We start from the raw sequence: 19,833 nt of genomic DNA, 5'->3' as shown, positions 1-19,833 counted from the left end.
CTCATTCCCCTCTGCAACTCATCATATGCTGAGAACAAACACAACAGTCTTTCAGCCATCTCTGAAGCTGAACTAAACCGGCACCTTCCCGAGCAACCACAGAGCAGGAATGCACTTAGGTTTCAAAAGCTTTCTTTGTTGTATAAAAGTATGAGTAAAGAGACCATGTGCATAGCATCCAAGTAAGTGGCTTACTCAATAAGAAACTAGGTTAGCCTGGATAAACCATGATGTTGAAAACCAAAACAGAGATTATGAGAGAGATTGACTGATTCTGTGTTATGTTTATTTACAAATATTTATAAGCTAAAAGTCACCTTCCACCTCGTAGAGAACTGAAGGTCGACTTAGTTGAACTGTGGAGGACCTTCCTCCGTGTCCACCTCTGGGTTTAGCACTTAGATGACTGAGTCGCTGCCTGTTGCTTCCACCTCACTTTTCTCAGACTGGGTTCTCAAAACATCTCTGTTCCTCACTCGATAACAGGCTATAATTTTTCTCTACCCTGACAAACACCTTCACATTCAGTGACTGGGAAGGCATTTCAGATGTCAATCCAAAAACCAAGCCCTGCTGAGGAAAAGGAATGTGAGGATCACACTGTTATTAAATTATTCCTCTTCCTCAGAAGTGCAGACTTTCCGCATGTCTGCCTTCCAAGTCAGAAACGCTCTTCCTTGTTTTCTCTGCTCTGTAACTTTCCAAATTTGGTTCTTCAAGAATATACATTCAATTCTTCCCATTATAATTAGGAAAGAATTAGCAGCACATCCTCCTTAGAATGGAGAGAGAAAAAAAATATCTACATATGCCTATCTCACATTTTCCCTTCTGGTCAAAAGTTAAGTTACAATACTTATTATTCATCATGTTAAATTTAGAGCTGAAAAAGAAATTAAGTGCAATACATGGGGAGAGTAAAGGGTAATAGAAAAATAATGGGCTGTGAAATCTGACACTGGATCCAAGCTCCACTACTTACTAATTTGGGGACATGTAGTAAGTCAGATGAAATCCTTTGAGCCCTGACTTCTACATATATAAAATAGTAAGATATCACTTACCTTTCAAGACTGTTGTAAAGATTAAACCTATGCTAATCTCCTAAAATAATGCAAATGCCACAGTAGATATTAACATATGGGTAGTTATCATTATGTTTCAGATCTGCTTTACTCTTCGTATTTATGATTCAATAACTCTTAAATGTAACTAATTTATTCTATTGTAAGTTGGCGGATGGTGAGATTGCTGTTTATAATGAAAGCTGTTTTCTGGAGAGGATGAATTTGGGTACGTGAAAGGCCCTTTTGTCTGAACATTCTAACAGTTTGGTTTATAAATTTGAAAGTAATAGAGAAAGCTGAATTGAATATTTTTGGAGTTCTAGGATGAAAGGAAGGAAAAGGAATGAGAGAGAGGATCTTGGAAGAGGAGCTCGAGAAAGAGGCTAAAACAGGATGAGGCCAGAAACCTCATTTTGTTGAGGCTGTGGAAGGATATTTTAAGATGGAGGATTTCAACTGTTATTGCTTGAATATGTGTGCACTGCTGCAATAGAAATCTCTCCTTTATCTTCCCCTCAGATCTTCAGGAAAGTCCCCTAAAGCCATAACTGTTATGCATCAGTAGATTTTGTGTTAAAATTGGGGAACAGGATGAGTTTAGGTGGGTATAACAGAAATAGCATTCAAGACACACAAACCTAGAACCAGAGGAGATCCTGAGATCATAAGCAAAATTAAAAAGTCAGGAAATACCAACATTGCCAAGAATGTGGAGTAGAGGACACTCTTCCACACTGCTAGTGGGAGTATAAATCCATCCAGCCATTTTGGAAACTTAACCTAGTAGAGTTTAGTATGTACATATTCTACAAAGCAGCAATTTGAGTTCCAGGTGTACGCCCTAGAGAAACTCTAGCTCGTTTGTATGGGACTCATGCACAAGGATGTTCAAGGCATTTTCATAAGAAAAAATTGGGAACAGCAATAAAAATGCCACCTGAAATAGCATACGTAGATCTCAAAACCATAATTTTGAGTCAAAAAATAAGTGATACAATATATATTTTATGGTATATATATAAATGACAAAAGGCAAAACTAAATCACAAATTTCTATTTACAGACGAAGACATATAGAATAACATTTACAAAAAAATTAGGAAATGATTAATACAAAATATAACATAGTGTTTTCCTGGGCTGGGGCTGGGGTGGGTTTGGATATGACCAGAGAGAAACATAAAGGAGCCTTTAAGTCACTGGCAATATTCTATTTCTTAAGGTGGATGGTGGACACATAAGGGCATTTGATTTATCAGTTTTTTTCAAACTGCACATGTACAGTATCCACATTCTTTTGTATATATGAAATAATTCATGAATTTAAAATACAAACTTTTTAAAGGAGTTGAAACTGTGACAGTATAAGGAGATTACCATTACCAGTCATGGCCATAGCCTTGAGTTTTAACACCCATACAGGGACAGACAGTAAGGTCTTGGGCCCACATAGAACATGGAATTGAAAATGAGGCATAAGGATATGTCAGCTTAAATGACACAAGTTAAAAAAGTGTCATTGAATGACTCAATGACCTTCAACACAAGTGAAAAGTATCATTGCCCTTTACCAAAGAGCTAAAGAATGTGTATTTTTTTAAGTCTACATAAAACATTTATAAAAATTGACCACATATTAGGCCATAAGTAAATTCTCAACAAATATCAAAAAGTCAACATCACATAAATTATGATCTCTGACAATTCACAGATTAGAAATCAGTAACAATGTAATTAAGTACCTGAAATGTGTAGGAGAGGACATTTCCACTCAGTCTGTAGAAATCCCTTCCATCCCCACTAAACACCTTTCTGCATTGACCACCAAAACTTTTGGTATTGATGACTCTGTTCCTAAACTGGCCAGTGAGGGCATTGTAACTGTTAGAAGGAGAAGCAGGAGGAAGAAAGAAAAGGCACTTAAAAATCACAAAAAGCACTTGATGGGGGAAAAAAATTATTAGAGAACTCTAGAAATTCTTAAAATGCATTACAGTTAAGCACTTCTTTGAGAGAGCGCAAATAAAGAGAACAGCATCTTAATGCACACCATATGTCATCCAGCTTCCCTTGCTTGGTATAATAGCTAAAACTAATAGCTCAGAAAATCCAACATCCTTTCAGCCTAGAACATATTTGGAAAACATGCAACTTTGTTGTACCTATGGCAACAGCTGTCTTTGAATTGAATCTATAGATAAAACCAATACAACTAAGGTTACTCTTTAAGATAGAGAGTGCTCTACAATGAATTTCAACCAGTTGCCTCTTAGCATGCTGAATAGTATACTCTTTAAAGTAATTTTATCCTATTTCTCTGTTAAAAAAATTTAAAATATTATAGAAGAATCACGTCTACCACTCTAAAATAGGTTATTTTAAAGACTTGAAACCTTAACTTAAGTCAGATGACCCCTAAAAGTCCTTCAGAATTCTTTTTGAAGCGGCAAACAGAACTTTCCCAACTTCACTTGAAAATAAATGTTCCCAGCAAGTTTAGGCAATTACTTTTCAGCCTGGGTATTATGACACACTCATTTCTCTCTTTTCACCTGTTCTCAGTCTATTGTCTCTTCATTCTCTTGAGTAGCCCCACGTTATTAAATTAGCTTTCTCTCTTTCTTCCTCTCTCTCTCCCTCTCTCCCCCACACACATGCACACCCCCCATAGGGTCACCTACTGTCCAGGTTTCCCTGGGACTGAGGGAATTTTAGTGCTAAAACCAGGACCATCCCAGGACAATGGGTCACTCTACATCTTACCACATGTATCTGCAAGGATACAGGTGTGAATAAAAACAAAGTTGTTTCAGGATGTGGAAAAGAGCCCTCAGCCAATGAGAAGTCTTGGCTATTAGATGATTTGTTATTAGACTCCTCAAGCCATAAGCTAAAACAAAACAAAATTAAAAACTATACAGCCCACTGATGTACTCAGGAGGCTGCCCAGCACCTTACCCATTTCCAGTAAGTTCTACATTGGGAGGGGGTTTTTCTACGTCACAGGAAGGTTTCCTTTCCGAGTCCTCGCATCTGTCTTCATCAGCGCTGTCTTCTTCACAGTCAGAATCTCCGTTGCAAACCAATGATCTGCTGATGCACTGACCTGAACACGGGGAAATCCATGCAAATATTAAAGAGGGAAGAAGGGAATCACCACCCAGGATTGAAAAGGCTTCACCTGCCACTCCCAACACTGCCCTGATACTCTAATGTAAATTTGAGGTAAATCCTCAGAGTATCTAGGAAAGGACTAGTGATGATTTGGGTCTCCACTTTGCAAAACACAGAAATGATTCTTAACTCTGGCAGACACAAAATTGACAATAGGACTTGAATTCAAAATTTTAGGCTCTCCCCCATAATTGTCAAGTAGTTTATCTAAATCGTAAAATGCCAACTACTGGGAAGATAGATTGACCTCCTGCCCTTCAATTTCCAATTTCCTTTTCTGCAATCATTAATTAAGATGATAAAGGTGAGCTTTTCTTGGTGATTTAGATTTGTAAGCTTTAAGAGCACAGGAACTCGGTCAAAAGGTTAAAAGTCAACATTTCCTTAGCAGCTATTTTGTGCAAGACACTCTTCGAGTGTTGGGGTACAAATATGAATAAAAATGATCTTTACCAAACTTGCCATGTACTTTTACAATCTAATGGGAAAGACTATGAAGACATAGATCATTATAACTCAGCAACATAATTATTATGATAGGCATAAGCCCGGAATACCAAGGAAGCACTGGAGGGTACCAGGGGATCTACCCCCTGCCTACTTCTCCAGCATCATCTCCAGCCATTCTCCTGCTAGCTTCTTATGCTCTGGTCATACTGGACCACCTGCATCAACAAAAGGCCAGGCTTTCTGTCATCTCCAACGCTCTTGATTTACAATTTTCTCTGCCTAGAAGGGTTTTCCCTACCTATCTTCTACTTGCGCTTCAAGAATCAGATTAAACATTATTTCCTCTTGAAAACCATCCCTACCCCACAGGCTGTAATGCATGTTATTCCTCTGTGTCCTTATGTTTTGTGCACAACTGTCCTCAAAGTATAACATGTACCCCATTATACTGTCACTCAGTTCAATGCAGCAAACATTTCTTGAGACTTTATTATGTAGTACTAGGCCCTCCATATGGCAAAATGAAAGAAATATAATCCATGTCATCAGAGTTCATAGTCTACCAAGAGAGACATCCAGGCCAACAAATAATTCAGATTACAAATGGTACAATATACACAGGAAACACAAAAAATTGATTAGTTAATTAGTTCATTAACTAACTAGTTAGTTAATTAGTTCTATCAGTCAGGGATTTAGGGAAGGTTTCACAAAGGAAATATCATCTGATTTGGATTTTGAAAGTGAAATAGGAGTTTGACAGGTATCATTGAGGAGCACTTCTAACATGAGGATTATTTATGTACTATTCTGCCCATAAAACTTTAGTATTTTTTTTTTTTTTTTGAGACAGAGTCTTGCTCTGTCACTCCTGCTAGGGTGCGGTGGCACCATCACAGCTCACTGCAACCTCAAACTCCTAGGCTCAAGCAATTCTCCTGCCTCAGCCTCCCAAGTAGCTGGGACTACAAGCATGCGCTACCATGCCCAGCTAATTTTTTCTATTCGTTGTAGAGACAGGATCTCGCTCTTGCTCAGGCTGGTCTCGAACTCCTGGCCTCAAGTAATCCTCCTGTCTCAGCATCCCAGAGTGCTAGGATTACAGGTGTAAGCCACTGTGCCTGGCCAAACTTAAGCATTAATATTTTTGAGAGAAGAGACTATGTGTTTCATTTTATATCCACAACCATCATCACTGTATTTGGAACATGACAAGAAGAATAAGTGTTTACTAAAAGTTGTGGAATTAATCTAGCTACATAAATGCAACATAGACAATAGGTCAAGTAATATTCAATGCCAAAATTTTCAATGTTTCAATCACCCCATTCATAGCAGTGACCAATATTGCTGTTTGATTAGCTAATTAGAGTTACTTTTCTTGTAAACGTAATTGGGGCAGCAACATTGTTTTTGCCCACTCTCCATGTATACACCAGATCACCCTGCATCTACACCAAAAATGCACTGTCAAGAATTGTTTGGGTCTGTCAATAGCCAGAGTTCTATTTAAAGAGGCAAAGAGTTTTCTCACCTTTCTTACCAGATGTCTCCCCTTGCATTGGAAAGAATGACAGATGAGTGTGTGATTAATACACCCACAAAAATCCTGCTGACATTTGGAGGAAATTAATTTATAGGACAATATAAATTCAGTAAAATTCAACACATATGTATCGAGCAAGTTAAACAAATAGCATAAATTTACAGTCTGCATGCTGAGCCTATAAAAAAAAAATTACCTGAAAAACACCTGAAACGTTCTCCACATCCCTCCTCTGTTGGACATCCTCTTGTAGGGTCACAGGATTGTGTTTCAAAAGCACTTCCAGTACAAGGATGGCCCCCATACTGCCCATACACAGCAACTGACCGCCTGCGAGTCTAAACACAAAGCAGGTAGTGATTTTTTTTTTTTAGGTAGCTCCAGGTTCTTTATCAGAGTAATAAAATCTGAGAGAAATTAATATAATTTGAGAAACGATGTCTTGAGAATTGTTCTGGGGTTATACAGAAGTAAAACCTCAAAAATCAATGGGTCCACAGACCCACTTGTCTTTGAGCTCAGTGGCCCTTGGATTATTATTTATAAGGAGGTTCCAATAATTTATTTATGTTCAGGGTTAAAAGCAAAAAGAAAAATTTTTTAGTGAATCCTTAAGAAAGTAACTGAAAGAGTCAAGTGTAGCTGGGTAGACACAAAAGCAAATAGAGTCCAACACAGAATGATTAATGTTTTTGCCAAAGCTGTGTACCAGGAGCTAATTAGAAAAGGTGAAATGAATTGTGCAGGAGAGAGGGTAAGTGTACTGGGAAGGGGTGTTAAGATGAAGCAGAGTTAGGGTAACCTTTAGAATAATGGTAGCAATTGAATTAAGCTGAAACTTAATCCTTTTTCAGAAAGAAAGGCAAGGGAAAACAATTCAGGGAAAAATATATAATATGGAGATCAAATTTACAAAATAGAAATTTAAGTAGTTCAAAGGTGAAGCTACATCTACAATGGAATTTTAATTAACAATCAAAAACATTGACCTCCAAAGTGAAAAGTATGTGAAAAGCAAGCCTCTGGGGGGAAAGGAGCAGTACAGGAAAATTGAGGAAATGATCAAACTAAATGAGAAATTTACAATTAATTTATCCTAAAGTTTATTTAATCCTCATTCAATATGAAGATATGTATCTAATGTTTAAACAAAAAGAAATATCTACAAAATCATTTTCCTCCCCACTGGTAATCAAAGGAGCATCTTTTAGGTTCTTCCTGTTCTCACCTCTTCTCCATTAATAAAAACGAACCTGATCTGAGTTTCCTAAGGATCTAAACCTTGAGCAAAGATCAACAGGGAAGAGTCAATGCACACACCAATGTTAGATTTATTCATCCATCCTAAGCTGGGTTAGAAGTGGGGATTCCTGGGGACAATAGGTCACAGTGATATAATTTGAACTCTGGGCAGGGTGGCATCAGCCAGAGCCTGGCTCTGGTGCCTTTGATTGTGTATAAACAGAGGAGCCACAGAGGAATGTGAGTGGGGAGTGGAACCCAGTAAATTTTCTTAATACATTTTTGGTTTCTGTTTTTACTTAATGAAGACGCCTCTCATATGTAGCTAATCAATGTGTTCTTTTCTGAGGTTCCGGTGCATGGATCATGTTGATTGCATAAGGCATGTTCTCCCTCTACACGTTACCAGGATGCCCTTCATGCTGCACACTCTCAGCAGTCTCATTCTCACCTGCCAGATTCTGATCTTGTGACTGTTTTTCATTTTCACTTGTCTCCTTCTAAATGAAAATTTTGTTTTTATAACCTAGGGATGTATCTATTGCATAATGATTTTCACTCAAGGAAAAAAATTACTTACATGAAAAATATCCCCTATTTCTTTACTTTTATTTAGTGTTCTTTCTTGTTTTTAAATTATAAAAATGTTTTATATGTTTAGTGTTTCTTTGACTTTTGCCTTGTTATTCATGTACCTCTTTGCCTGTAATCAAGTTGTCATTTATTATGTTTGATAGAAAAAAATTCTTCATTTGTGTAACTTGTTTTAAAATACCTCTCATGTAAGTACTAAATAAATGCTTGATGAAAATGACAATAATGATGATGCTTGATGCTTCAAAACAGAAATTATCTTCATATCATAATATGGTTGTTATTTTAATAATCAAAAAATGATTTTTAAATATATATTTTTATCCAAAAAGGACTGCTTTAAAAATATTTAACTATTCAAATGTTCAAAACCTTTATAACAAACATTGTATTTCTAGGAATTTGTCCACAGAAAATTGTGGGAAAAGAGGACAGATATTATGTATAAAATGTTTGTTAAAGTTTTATTTATACTAACAAAAAATGGAAACAACCTAAATATAAAACAACAAAAAAGTGGGTAAGATAGGTATATGCATGTAATGGAATATAATAAGCTGTTATGAGTTATTATGCTGATAGTATAATGTTAGGTTAGAAAAGTAAAATATAAAGCTGTGATCAAATAATCTTATTTTTTAAAATTATAAGCACATAGAAAGAAAATAAGCAGAAACAATAAATACCAAAACATTGGTATATTTGTTTCTCCTGAACGGTAGGATTATGAGTAGTATTTTCTTTCTTTATACTTTTCTGTATTTTCTTCAATGAACATTTTATAATTAGAAAAAAAAACCAGACATTTTTAGAAGTACTTTATAAGATCCAGGTCAGGCTAACATTTATTTGCATTACTTAGGAAAGAAATTTTAAAGCATTGCAAAATGTTTTATTTTTCACAGCCATGAATTAAAACCAAGCAACCATTTTGTGAAGTAAAACCAACCAACCATTTTGCTATTTGTTAGTGTTTGTTTGAAATGAGAAGAAAAATTTAACCCAGTGAATATAAAACAAATTTTAAATTATCTACAAATTTTATTTCATGTTACTCCTATTTCTCTAATAGTAAAAGAATTAGTGAATTGCCTTTAACTTTTAGCCTGTATATATTTCTAGCTCAAAAGTAACATCTAGAAAAGTCTTTAAAGAAAACTGAATGTAGAAATTATTTTATCACAATATTAATTATTAACAAGTCACATTTTTCTCCCTTCAAAGTTACTAACAATTTTCAAGAAACATTAACATTAATTAATGAACATTCAAAAGTTAATACCATCTGGGTCATAGCTAAGCTATTTCTGCATATAAATTTATCACATACAAAGTTTTGTGGGGTCCTACCTGAGTCTTGGTACAGCCATTGCATTCTGACCAAGAGGCATAGGAGTCCCACTGGCAATTGACTGGAGAGGAGGCGCTGTTACAGTGTCAAATTGTCCATCATAAATCAGGTAGAAATACAGATGGGGGACACAAAGAATGGTGAAAATAGTCAAAGATAGTAAAAGAAGCTACTTCAAAATTTTTTCCTAACAAACACTAAAAGTATCCCTAAACATATAATAATCATAGGGAGGAAGAGCCATCTTCTTAGAGATTAACATTTATTAAACATCCATTACATACCATGTACTATTAAAACACTACAGTTGAAGAAATAATAAAAGAGATAGGTCACTGACTATTGGTAGAAGGACAGAGACATAGATGTATAAACAAATAATCATAATACAATAGAGCTGATTTGATAAATTTCATAACAGAAATGTATACAATATAATGAGTCATGGAAATATAGATAAGGAAGCATTCGGAGTTGTGAGGGCAGGTGAGAACATACAGGAGGAAGGTATCATGGCCCTTGAAGGGATTCTGAATGATGAGTTGGAGAGTTACCCAGAAATTCTTAACTGAGAGATAAGAAGCTCTAATAAGACCTTATGAGATGTGGGCTAACGGGACAGGAATTTACTTAAATGTCCCTCTGTTCATTTATGCCACTTCTCAAGCACACACCCAAGTGGAGCAATTTGAGCTTAAACAGTTCCACTCAAATAAAGCGCATACTATCAGCATCTGGTTGAGTGATAAACAAATAAATCAAGGAAGCACATGTGGGAATGGAGAGTTGACTCTCATACAACGCTCTACTGTGGCCACGTCACCAAGAGGAGGTCACATGGGTTAACTGTAAGAGATTAAAGAATCCTTGCCTAAAACAATACAAGGGGTAGAGGAACCAGGACTCCTTATTTCTGGATTCTCAGCACAGTCCTAACCTGGGAGATATCTCGAGTCAAGGTGATTCTTGCATATCTTAAGACAGTCAGGTTACTCTGAAATTAATGAATCGCATTCAGTAATGCATGTCTCCAGTGCTTTTATAGAACCAACCTTGCTAACTTGTAGATTTATATGGCACCAATGATCCGAATACCAGAGTATCTTTGACCCTTGGATAATCTGCATGTACTGTTATTTGTCTAGTTTGGGTCCCAGAGGAAAACAGAAGCCCTCCACAAATGCAGAGGCTTACCAGAGGAAGCCTGCTTGGCCTTTCATCCTCATGTTCCCACATCACCCTGAGCAGCCTCTCTCAGAGCCCTCAGTGCATTCGTGTTTCAATGGATGGCCTCAAGATCTGAATCACCCAGCAGACTCTTGGTGTCACTTTGCTCTTCTTTGTATTCCTGTTACCTAGCACAGGCTCAACACACATTCTCATAGTTCCCTAAAGAGAACTGACCTGCCTCTGTCCATCAGTCTGACAGTGAAAGTACGCTGGGGGTAAATGATGCTGGCTTTTTTCCAGGTCTCAAGAACCAATAAATCTATTTTCTTTAAAAACTCTCAACTTTTAAAATCCAGAGACTGTTTTACAAGGATTACATTTAAAGATCAAATAGAGCTCTATGATGTATAAGTCTGCTATAATTCTCTGAATTACAGGTAAAACCATGGTACTGGGCAAAAACACTGAGGTATTTTTAGTCTTTAAGTTTCTTCCTTACAGGGAAAATATAAAGTAAAATAAGAATAAGAATAAACCATTATCATTGTCTTTTCTAAAAATATGAAAAGAGAAAACATGTTGGAGGGATAAACTAACTCAAGTGGTAATGTAAAAATTTGACCATACTACAAAGTTTTCTAAAAATTAAAAAATAATAATTTTAATGATTTTCACACACAATCCAGAAAAATTCTCACCTTGAAAATATTTGAAAGCCTCCTGTAAATCCCACCAAAATGAATAAGCTTATTTCCTAAAAAAGAAAAACAATAAAGAGCATTATTTTAGCTTTTTTTTTTTTTTTTTTTTTTGAGACAGAATTTTGCTCTGTTGCCCAGGCTGGAGTGCAGTGGTGTAGTCATAGTTCACTGCAGCTCGAACTCCTGGGCTCAAGTGATTAGTTTGTTATTGAATTCAGTTGGCTAGTATTTTGTTGAGGATTTTTCATCTATGTTCATCAAGGATAATGGCATGTAATTTTCTTTTATTATTTAATATAATATTCTTGTCTGGCTTTGGTATCAGAATAATGCTGGCCTTGTAAAAAAAAAAAAAAGAGTTTGAAAGTATTCTCTCCTTTTTGACATTTTGGAAAAGTTTGAGAAGGATTGGTGTTGGTTCTTCTTTAAATGTTTCGTAGAATTCAGCCGCGAAGCCATCAGGTCCTGGGCTTTTCTTTGTTGCAGACTTTTTATTACTGATTTAATCTCCTTATTCCGTTTTGGTCTATTCAGATTTTCTATTTCTTTTTTCTGGTTTTTTTTTTTTTTCTCTCCTACCTAAGGAGTTAATGCACTCCTTTGTAAAGCGACTTTCACCTGTAGAATCCTAACAAGTGTTTGGTATGTCCTCTGATTTAAGCCACTCCGACTCAATGTCATGTTTTATTATCCTTTTGGGAGTCACAAACTAGATTGGACTTGAAAGACGTCTTCTGTCCAAGGAGTGGCAACTCTCGCCTGTTAAAAGCAGCAGAATTAGTTTGGCGTCAGTTCAGCGTTAGCTGAATCTGGCAGCATGTGCACAAAATCTAATCCAAATCTAACCCACCAAATCTAATCTAACCCACCAGCTTTTATTGCGGCAGTTTAATAGTCACAGCAAAACCATGGCCTCATGGCCAAGATCATGGCCTCAAAGTGTCACCGGGCCGGCTCCAGCTTTTGTCTAGGCTTGGGTGATGTGAAACTAGGGCCAGGCCTCGAATTTCCTGCGTGACAAGTAATTTATAACCAGAACCCGGGAGAAACCAAGGACAACAGCTGCGCTGCCATGCCGTGCCGCCGCCATGCAAGTAGGGCTCACACCGCTCACCTGCACAGTTGTCACCGCCGCTCCTCTCCCACCCCGACCGGCGGGCATCCTGGCCCTGCTCCGGCACGGGGTTAGAGACCCAGAGCCCAGCGCCCAGCAGCTGGGATCACGCTCCACACGCTGAGCCCGCAGCTCGCATGGCCTTGGCCACCGCGCCGGCCGCCAGCCTCCCGCTCTGGCCCCAGGCTGCTACAGCTCGCTCCAGATTTTCTATTTCTTTATGATTCAGTCTTTGGAGGCTGTGTGTTGTCTAGGAATTTATTGATTTCTTCTAGGTTAGCCAATTTGTTGCTGCAAAGTTGTTCGTAGTAGTCTTTTATGATCCTTTGTATTTCTGTGTTGTTAGTTGTAATGTCTTCTCTATGATTTCTTATTTTATTTATTTGAACCTTTTTTCTTCATTTTTTAGTTAGTCTAGCTAATGTTTTGTCAACTTTGTTTAGATTTCCAAAAAGCTAATTTTTTCTCTATATATTTTTAGCTGTTTATATAATTTCTTTCTATTTTTAATAGAGACAGGGTCTCGCTCTTGCTCAGGCTGGTCTAGAACTCCTGAGCTCAAACAATCCACCCACCTCAGCCTCCCAGAGTGCTAGGATTACAGGTGTGAGCCACTGCGCCCGGCCAGATCCTTTAATGTTTGTTTTATATATTTAGGTGCTCCAATGTTGAGTGTATACATATTTACAATTGTTATATCTTCTCAATAAATTGGCTACTTTATCATTATATAATGTCCTTCTTTGTTTTTTTTTTTTTACAGTTTTTGACTTAAAGTCTATGTTGTCTGCTATAAGTATAGCTATCTCTGCTCTCTTTTGGTTTCTATTTGTGTAAAATATCTTTTCCTGGCCCTTAACTTTCAGTTTACGTGTGCCTTTAATAGTGAGGTGAGTCTCTTATAAGTAACACACAGCAGGGTCTTGCTTTTTAATCCATTCACTCACTCTGTGTCTTTTTATTGGAGAATTCAATCCATTTACACTCAGTGTAATTATTGATGGATAAGGACTTATTATTACAATTTTATTAGTTATTTTCTGGTTGTTTCATAGATATATTGTCTCTTTCTCTTTTGTTGTCTTTCTTTGTGGTTTGGGGGTTTTATGTAGTTGTATGTTTTGAATCCTTTCCATTTTTGTTTTGTGGTTCTGCTGAAGATTTCTGCTTTGTGGTTACCATGAGGCTCACACAGAACATCTTATATAACAGCCTATTTCAAGCTGATAACAATTTAACTTTGATTACATACAGTTCCACATTTTTGCTACCCCCCCATTTTATGCTTTTGATGTCAGAATTTATATTTTGTAATGTGTATCCTTTGACAATTTATTTTAGCTATACTGTAGTTGTTATTAGGTTTGTCTTCAGCTTGCATTTCTTTTATTTTTTTATTTTACTTTTATTTTTATTTATTTATTTATTTATTTTTGAGAAAGAGTCTCACTCTGTGTTGTCCAGGCTAAAGTGCCATGGCGTCAGCCTAGCTTACAGCAGCCTCAAACTCCTGGGCTCAAGCAATTCTCCTGCCTCAGCCTCCTGAGTAGCTGGGACTACAGGCATGCGCCACCATGTCCAGCTAATTTTTTCTATGTAATTTTAGTTGTCTGGTTAATTTCCTTCTATTTTTTAGTAGAGACGGGGGTCTCGCTCTTGCTCAGGCTGGTCTCGATTACAACAACATAGATTATTAACTTGGAGCACATTATGTTAAATGAAATAAACCAAACACAGAAAGCCAAATACCACCATGATCTCACTTATATTTAAAATCTAAAAATGTTGAACTCATAGAAGTAGAAAGCAGATAGTGTTTATCAGGGGCTATGGGGGCAGGGTGGAGATTGTTGGGGAGATGTTGGTCAAAGGATATTAAATTTCAGGTAGTAAGTTCAAGAGATCTATTGTACAAAATGGTGACTTAGATAATAACAATGTGTTATGTTCTTAAAAATTGCTAAGAGAGTAGATCTTAAGTGTTCTCACCACAAATGATAAGTATGGGAGGTAATGCATATGGTTAATTAGCTAAATTGAGGCATTCTACAATGTATACATTTTTAGACATGTTGTATGCAATAAATACATACAATTTTTGTCAATTAAAATAAATAAAATAGAAAATAAATAATTTTTTAAATTACAATTTTATATAATTCTGTTCATCCCCATCTCCTCTTCCTATTCATTTCTATAAAGACAACTAGGGGTTGGGCAATGTTATAGACAAACAAATTGAAAATACTCAGTACAGTTAAATGACCTCAAGCATTTCCTTGGAGTCCTATAATTTTTTAATCCCTTTCTCCACTCCCCTTCTCTCTAACTTCAGCACCCAGAAGGACACCCAGAGGAGAGAAAGCCTGGAAGACATAGCAGTACTAATGGCCAGTTAAAAGGAAATGAGCTTTGTAAATGAGTAATCAAAAGTGGAGGCACAGCTGTAGTCAGGGGGCGGTCACTCTCATTTTAATCCTTAGTACTGTGGGTGGTTCCTTCAGTGTTGAAAACACCCCTGAGGTCTTTTATAATCACCTTCATGTAATAGCACAAGCCTAAATATTGAGGATCTGACAGGTTACAAAATTGTATGTAAAATGTGATTACATTTTGTTTGAAAAATCAAACATGTATTGAAAAACAAATCTAGAAAGAAATATAACAAAGGATAATAGTTTATTTCTGGTTGTGAAATTACAGGTGATTTCCGTTATTTTTACTTATCTGTATTTTCCTACTTTAACTGACAACTAAATGGGTGGGGAGATACAATTCAAATCTTTACTGATGATTCTCTAAGAATATCAAATGCATCCAGTTTATAATCAGTATAAAAGACCTTTATATCATTTTATCCCACATTTTAACAAGCCAATATTCTTTCTCTTCTCCCTGAGCTCCCCAAACCTCTTTTCTCTCAATGTATCTTCTCAATATCTTTTTCAGATCTTTCCACTAACCTTCCTAGATCACCCATCTTTTATTAGGTATCTTCCTTTTAGTGGTAAAATCCTAGTTGCCTACTTTGGGCTTTTATAGTTCTACAAATCTTTAAGCCTATCATCCTGATTAGCATATCTAAAAGGATGGAAAGGTACCAAGGAGCTGGAAAAGAATGAACAATAGTAGAGAAAAGCTATGAATACTTTACTGATTTCAACAAACATGTGAAGCGTATAATTGGGGGGGGTTGTTTTAAATTATAAATTATGTGGGCTTTTTATTTTTTTGTTTTTGTTTTGTTTTTACTTTTTCAATAATGTGCCTTTCCTCCATGCTGTGCCAACTCATTTTTTCCTGTCCCTGGGAAAGGCTATCTAATCTTTACTAAACACTCTTAGGCATTAACAAACAGTCACATTTTCAGAAAATAATAATTCTGGAAACAATCTAATATTCAAACTTCAGTATATCATCCAATTATAAATTTCTCTCCTACTCCCAGTTTCTGGGTGTTTTTAATGGGGAGAGGTAGGGTGCATTTCAAAATTCCTCTAACTTAACTCCTGTTTCTCACCGCCTCGAGCTCGGTCTCCTCTGCCTCGGTCTCCTTTAAAGTCAGAGCAGGAGGAGAGAGAGGTGCAGAATCAAAAAGAACCTTGCTTGATTGATCCAGTTGGAGTCTGGTGATGGTAAATCAGGGTGTGTTAGATGTTTGAATGCTGATTCTTTATCTCTCAAGGTGTTTTTGTGGTTTTTTGGATGTCTCTCCACTGGGGATCCATAACCACTGTTCTCTGGCACAAATGATTCATCCTTTTGTTCATCACTTTTGATCTCACCAGTGCCTGCTTCCTGGGAGTCCTTTACAAACTGACGCTATTTGTTGGGGTTGCTTTATACTCTTAGGCAGACTCCCTGACCACTCAAGTTTGGCTCCCTCCCAAAGACCCACACCTGGTCCACAGTGTGGACCTTCACACATCCGTGTCCTGACAAACTCTGAATGTCCAGGCTGTAACTGATACTGCCAAGTTGATTTATTCTGCTAAAGGCAAGCCTGTGCCTTTAAATTTTCTCAAACATACAAAAGGTATCATTCTCTATATTCCCCATACTTCAAAGGACACAATCTCACATACTCTTGCAAATGAGGATGGCCTACACGTTACCAAACAGATTTGGAAATACTCTTTGTAATGTTGCATAAAATAACCAGCATGTCACTTTAATATGCAGGGTACTTATTGTTGACTATGTTGAGTACCTATTGTTCTTGGCCTTTGACTCTCACCCAAAACGGGCATCATAAAAAAAATCATTTTTAACATCCTGTCTGATGTATTTTAAAAGAATTTCAACCAAATTTCAGGTAGTACACTTTTTGTCGTGAATGCCTTTGCCAACACCTTCCCCATTGCGTACTACTTATTATGAGTCATCAAGATCTGCTTACTGTAAGGCCAGTTCTATCCATGAGCTAAACCAAGTGAATCTACTAATCAAAAGCATTTTTTTTTTTAACTTTGCTATCTGGGTCTCTGAAAAAAAAAAAAAAAAAAAAAAGCATATACTATTCCTTGCCTTGCCTTTGGGAAGAGTATCTTATCAAATGGACAAGAGAGAACAGTCACAAATAAATAAACAATCACATGAATGACAGAAATAGACACACATCTGAATTAATTCTATAAAAGAATCGCTTAGTTGAGAAGATATGGTATTTTTGTACTGTGTCAAAGTAGCTAAAATGGAACTACATTTCCCTGAATTCTCTTCTCTTCCTTCTTATCACTGAATGAGCTTTAGCTCTACCTCCTTCTTCTATTATATTCCAGTTACAGACCTGATTAGAGACATCACTGTGCCTGACCATATCACAGCCCTGTGTGAACCATTCCCTAGGTTCACAGATCCCAAGCTCAGTTCAGTCCTGGAAGGGCAGAGTAAATAGCTGGCCCACAGCCAGCTAAGAGGGAAGCCCCTTTGGTTCCGAAGTCCTTCTTAAACACCTCAGACCCAAGTTATCTCCTATCCAAGGGACACAAAATGAAAGGGAATTCTAGGACCACCTCTCTAAATTTAGTTCACATGGATGGTGGGGGTTGGGGGGGCCTAAAGATTAATCTCCTTTAAAAGGTCAGACATGGAAACCGTTTCTGGTATCTTCACAGCCTAGGGCTTTCCCAAGCTTTCCTTCTTTGAAATGTATAACAAAAGCATGTCCTTCATGTTTACTGTAAAAATAGGAATATCTACTTTCAAATACATGTAGGAACTCTGCATACAACTTGAAGTAAAATAATTGCTTCATTTGTTGATATTCTGTCACCAATTAAAGGATAAAAGTATATTTATTATCACAGCAGTAAAATGCCATAATAATCAATGATTAAACAAATTCTTAAGCACAAAGCAATTATTAAGAAGTCTCATCATAAAATAAATAAGGAAATTGATTGACAGTTAATAACACTAGGAGAAAATATGTTAACTAGATGACTTTAGGAAGAGATCATATTCTTTTTGAGCTAACAAAGATTCTAAATTTTTAAATAAAAATACAAGGTAGAGTAATAGAGATTAGATTATAATTCTGACTTTGTGAGGTTACCTGGTGTTCTAGCATAACATTAAACAAATTAACTTTGTGATTCGTGTTTAATTTTTAATTACTTAATTCCACATAAGGCATGGGTTAATGGAGACCCATATCTCACTTCTCTGCACCTATCGGTAAGTGAGCATGGATTCAGTACTGCAGATGGACAGCACTGTGACCACAGAACAAACCCAACAGCTGACAGAACTGAAAAATTATTGCTCCAGCATTATAATGCAACATTGTTAAAGTTTAAATACCAAAATTTACAATAATAAAATTGTAATAGCTATTTCAACTTATTTTTGCATCCCAGAAATTCAGTGTATGGTAGTGATTTCTGTCTTTGATCTTATCTTTGGTTGAATAATATTTTTTTTAACATTTGGCCATTTTGCATTGGGGTAACATGTGTATTTGGCAAACCTTTAGTTTTGCTCCATCTATTTGTATCTTCTTTTTGTTGTTGTTGTTGTTCGAATCTTCTTCTTTTTTTTTTTTTTATTTCAGCTTATCATCATGGGGGGTACAAAAGTTCAGGCCACATACACTGCCCGTGTCCTGCCCATCCCCCCGAGTCAGAACTTCAAGCGTGTCCATTCCCCAGATAGTGCGCATTGCACTCATTATGTAGTTATACCCCCATCCCCGCCCCCCGCCCCCATCCCCTCGAGTCAGAACATTCAAGTGTGACCATCCTGACTCTTTCCTCAAAGCTTCCAAATTCTAAATTTCCAAGTCTGCAAATTCACTTTTCTATAAGCTGTTAGATAAGTCAAATTACAAGACCTCATTGCATGGCTCCAAATCAAAACAAACAAAAACACACTGGAGGAAATGTTTCCCTAAGAAAAGACAATAGTACTATTGTATTTTTTTATGGCTTTCTCAGAACTTTTATAAACATTGTCTCCAATTCCTGATTCCCAGTCCTCTGAACTATAATTTAACTAAAAATAAGAAAAAGAAATTCACTTTGTCTAAACTATTAAATATATCTAAATAAGGATTCTTTAAAGTTACCCCCAGATCTTTTATTTCTTTGTTTTCCCATGGCCTTTTCCTTATTTGATTTCTTTCAGTTAAGTATTACCCCTCATTGAGATAATTTATGAAAGTAATGAAATTATTATCTTACCTTCATGTTTGGGAAAACATTCAAGGAAAAGGAGGGGGGAAATTTTCCTCTGTAGGTGTTGGGTGAGTTTTTAACAGCAGGAAGAATCCAGCAGGCTGCCTCCTTCTCTGCCTCTCCCTGCTCTAGATTATCTTGGCACTCATATATACAGCTAGTGGTCCCGAGACTTAGCTCCTACCCCCACTGGATTCTCCAGGGACACAAAGAGCCTGACCCTGTACTAAATCTGTGCCTTGAAGCCAGATGCATCTTATCAATTACACAGGCCTAAGCTACAGCCAGCTGGGACTGCTTGGAAGCTATAGATATGTTTCTGAGAAACGTATCTGTAAATCAGTAAAGACAGCAAATGTTCTCAGTTCAATGTTTAAGTGATTTTCAACCAAAAAAAGACTCTGTGCAAGGCAAAGGATAAGCCTCCTTCCTGTTTCACTATACTAAACTAGGCGGATGTTTCCATGATTCTCTTAAACGGTGTTATACACCAGACTTTGAGATTAAACACTTTGTGGGAGAAGAGATCTAAATACAGTTCTTTCACTCAAAATGTAAATGGAATGTTCTGGAGTAGATTTTTTTCCTCAAACAAAATACAGGCATAACACAACCCAATATCTATCCCTTGATACTTAACTTTCACAGAATAATCACAAACAGCATCATTTTTTGCAAACATATTTGAGGTCATCAAATTTTCTCAAGAACTTCCCTTAGGAGCTTCCACATCTTTTGTTCAAATTT

General features: G+C 36.7%; 1 protein-coding gene across 1 annotated transcript in view; it reads right to left on the bottom strand.

Moving 5' to 3' along the window:
- The window catches only part of C7 (complement C7), a 56,609-nt gene extending 37,356 nt beyond the window's left edge, over positions 1 to 19,253 (bottom strand). The window contains exons 1-6 of the mRNA XM_069492128.1: positions 19,093 to 19,253; positions 11,293 to 11,348; positions 9,424 to 9,499; positions 6,434 to 6,575; positions 4,026 to 4,173; positions 2,810 to 2,948 (exon numbers count right to left, since the gene is read on the bottom strand). Coding sequence (XP_069348229.1) covers positions 2,810 to 2,948; positions 4,026 to 4,173; positions 6,434 to 6,575; positions 9,424 to 9,499; positions 11,293 to 11,348; positions 19,093 to 19,098 — 567 coding nt within the window. The 5' untranslated portion in view covers positions 19,099 to 19,253. The remainder of the gene's footprint in view (positions 1 to 2,809; positions 2,949 to 4,025; positions 4,174 to 6,433; positions 6,576 to 9,423; positions 9,500 to 11,292; positions 11,349 to 19,092) is intronic.
- Positions 19,254 to 19,833: the final 580 nt, after the last annotated feature.

Source organism: Eulemur rufifrons, chromosome 17, assembly GCF_041146395.1.
Source record: "Eulemur rufifrons isolate Redbay chromosome 17, OSU_ERuf_1, whole genome shotgun sequence".
Taxonomy (NCBI): domain Eukaryota; kingdom Metazoa; phylum Chordata; class Mammalia; order Primates; family Lemuridae; genus Eulemur; species Eulemur rufifrons.
The sequence above is the reverse complement of the archived record's forward strand: the minus strand, read 5'-3'. Positions and strand labels throughout refer to the sequence as shown.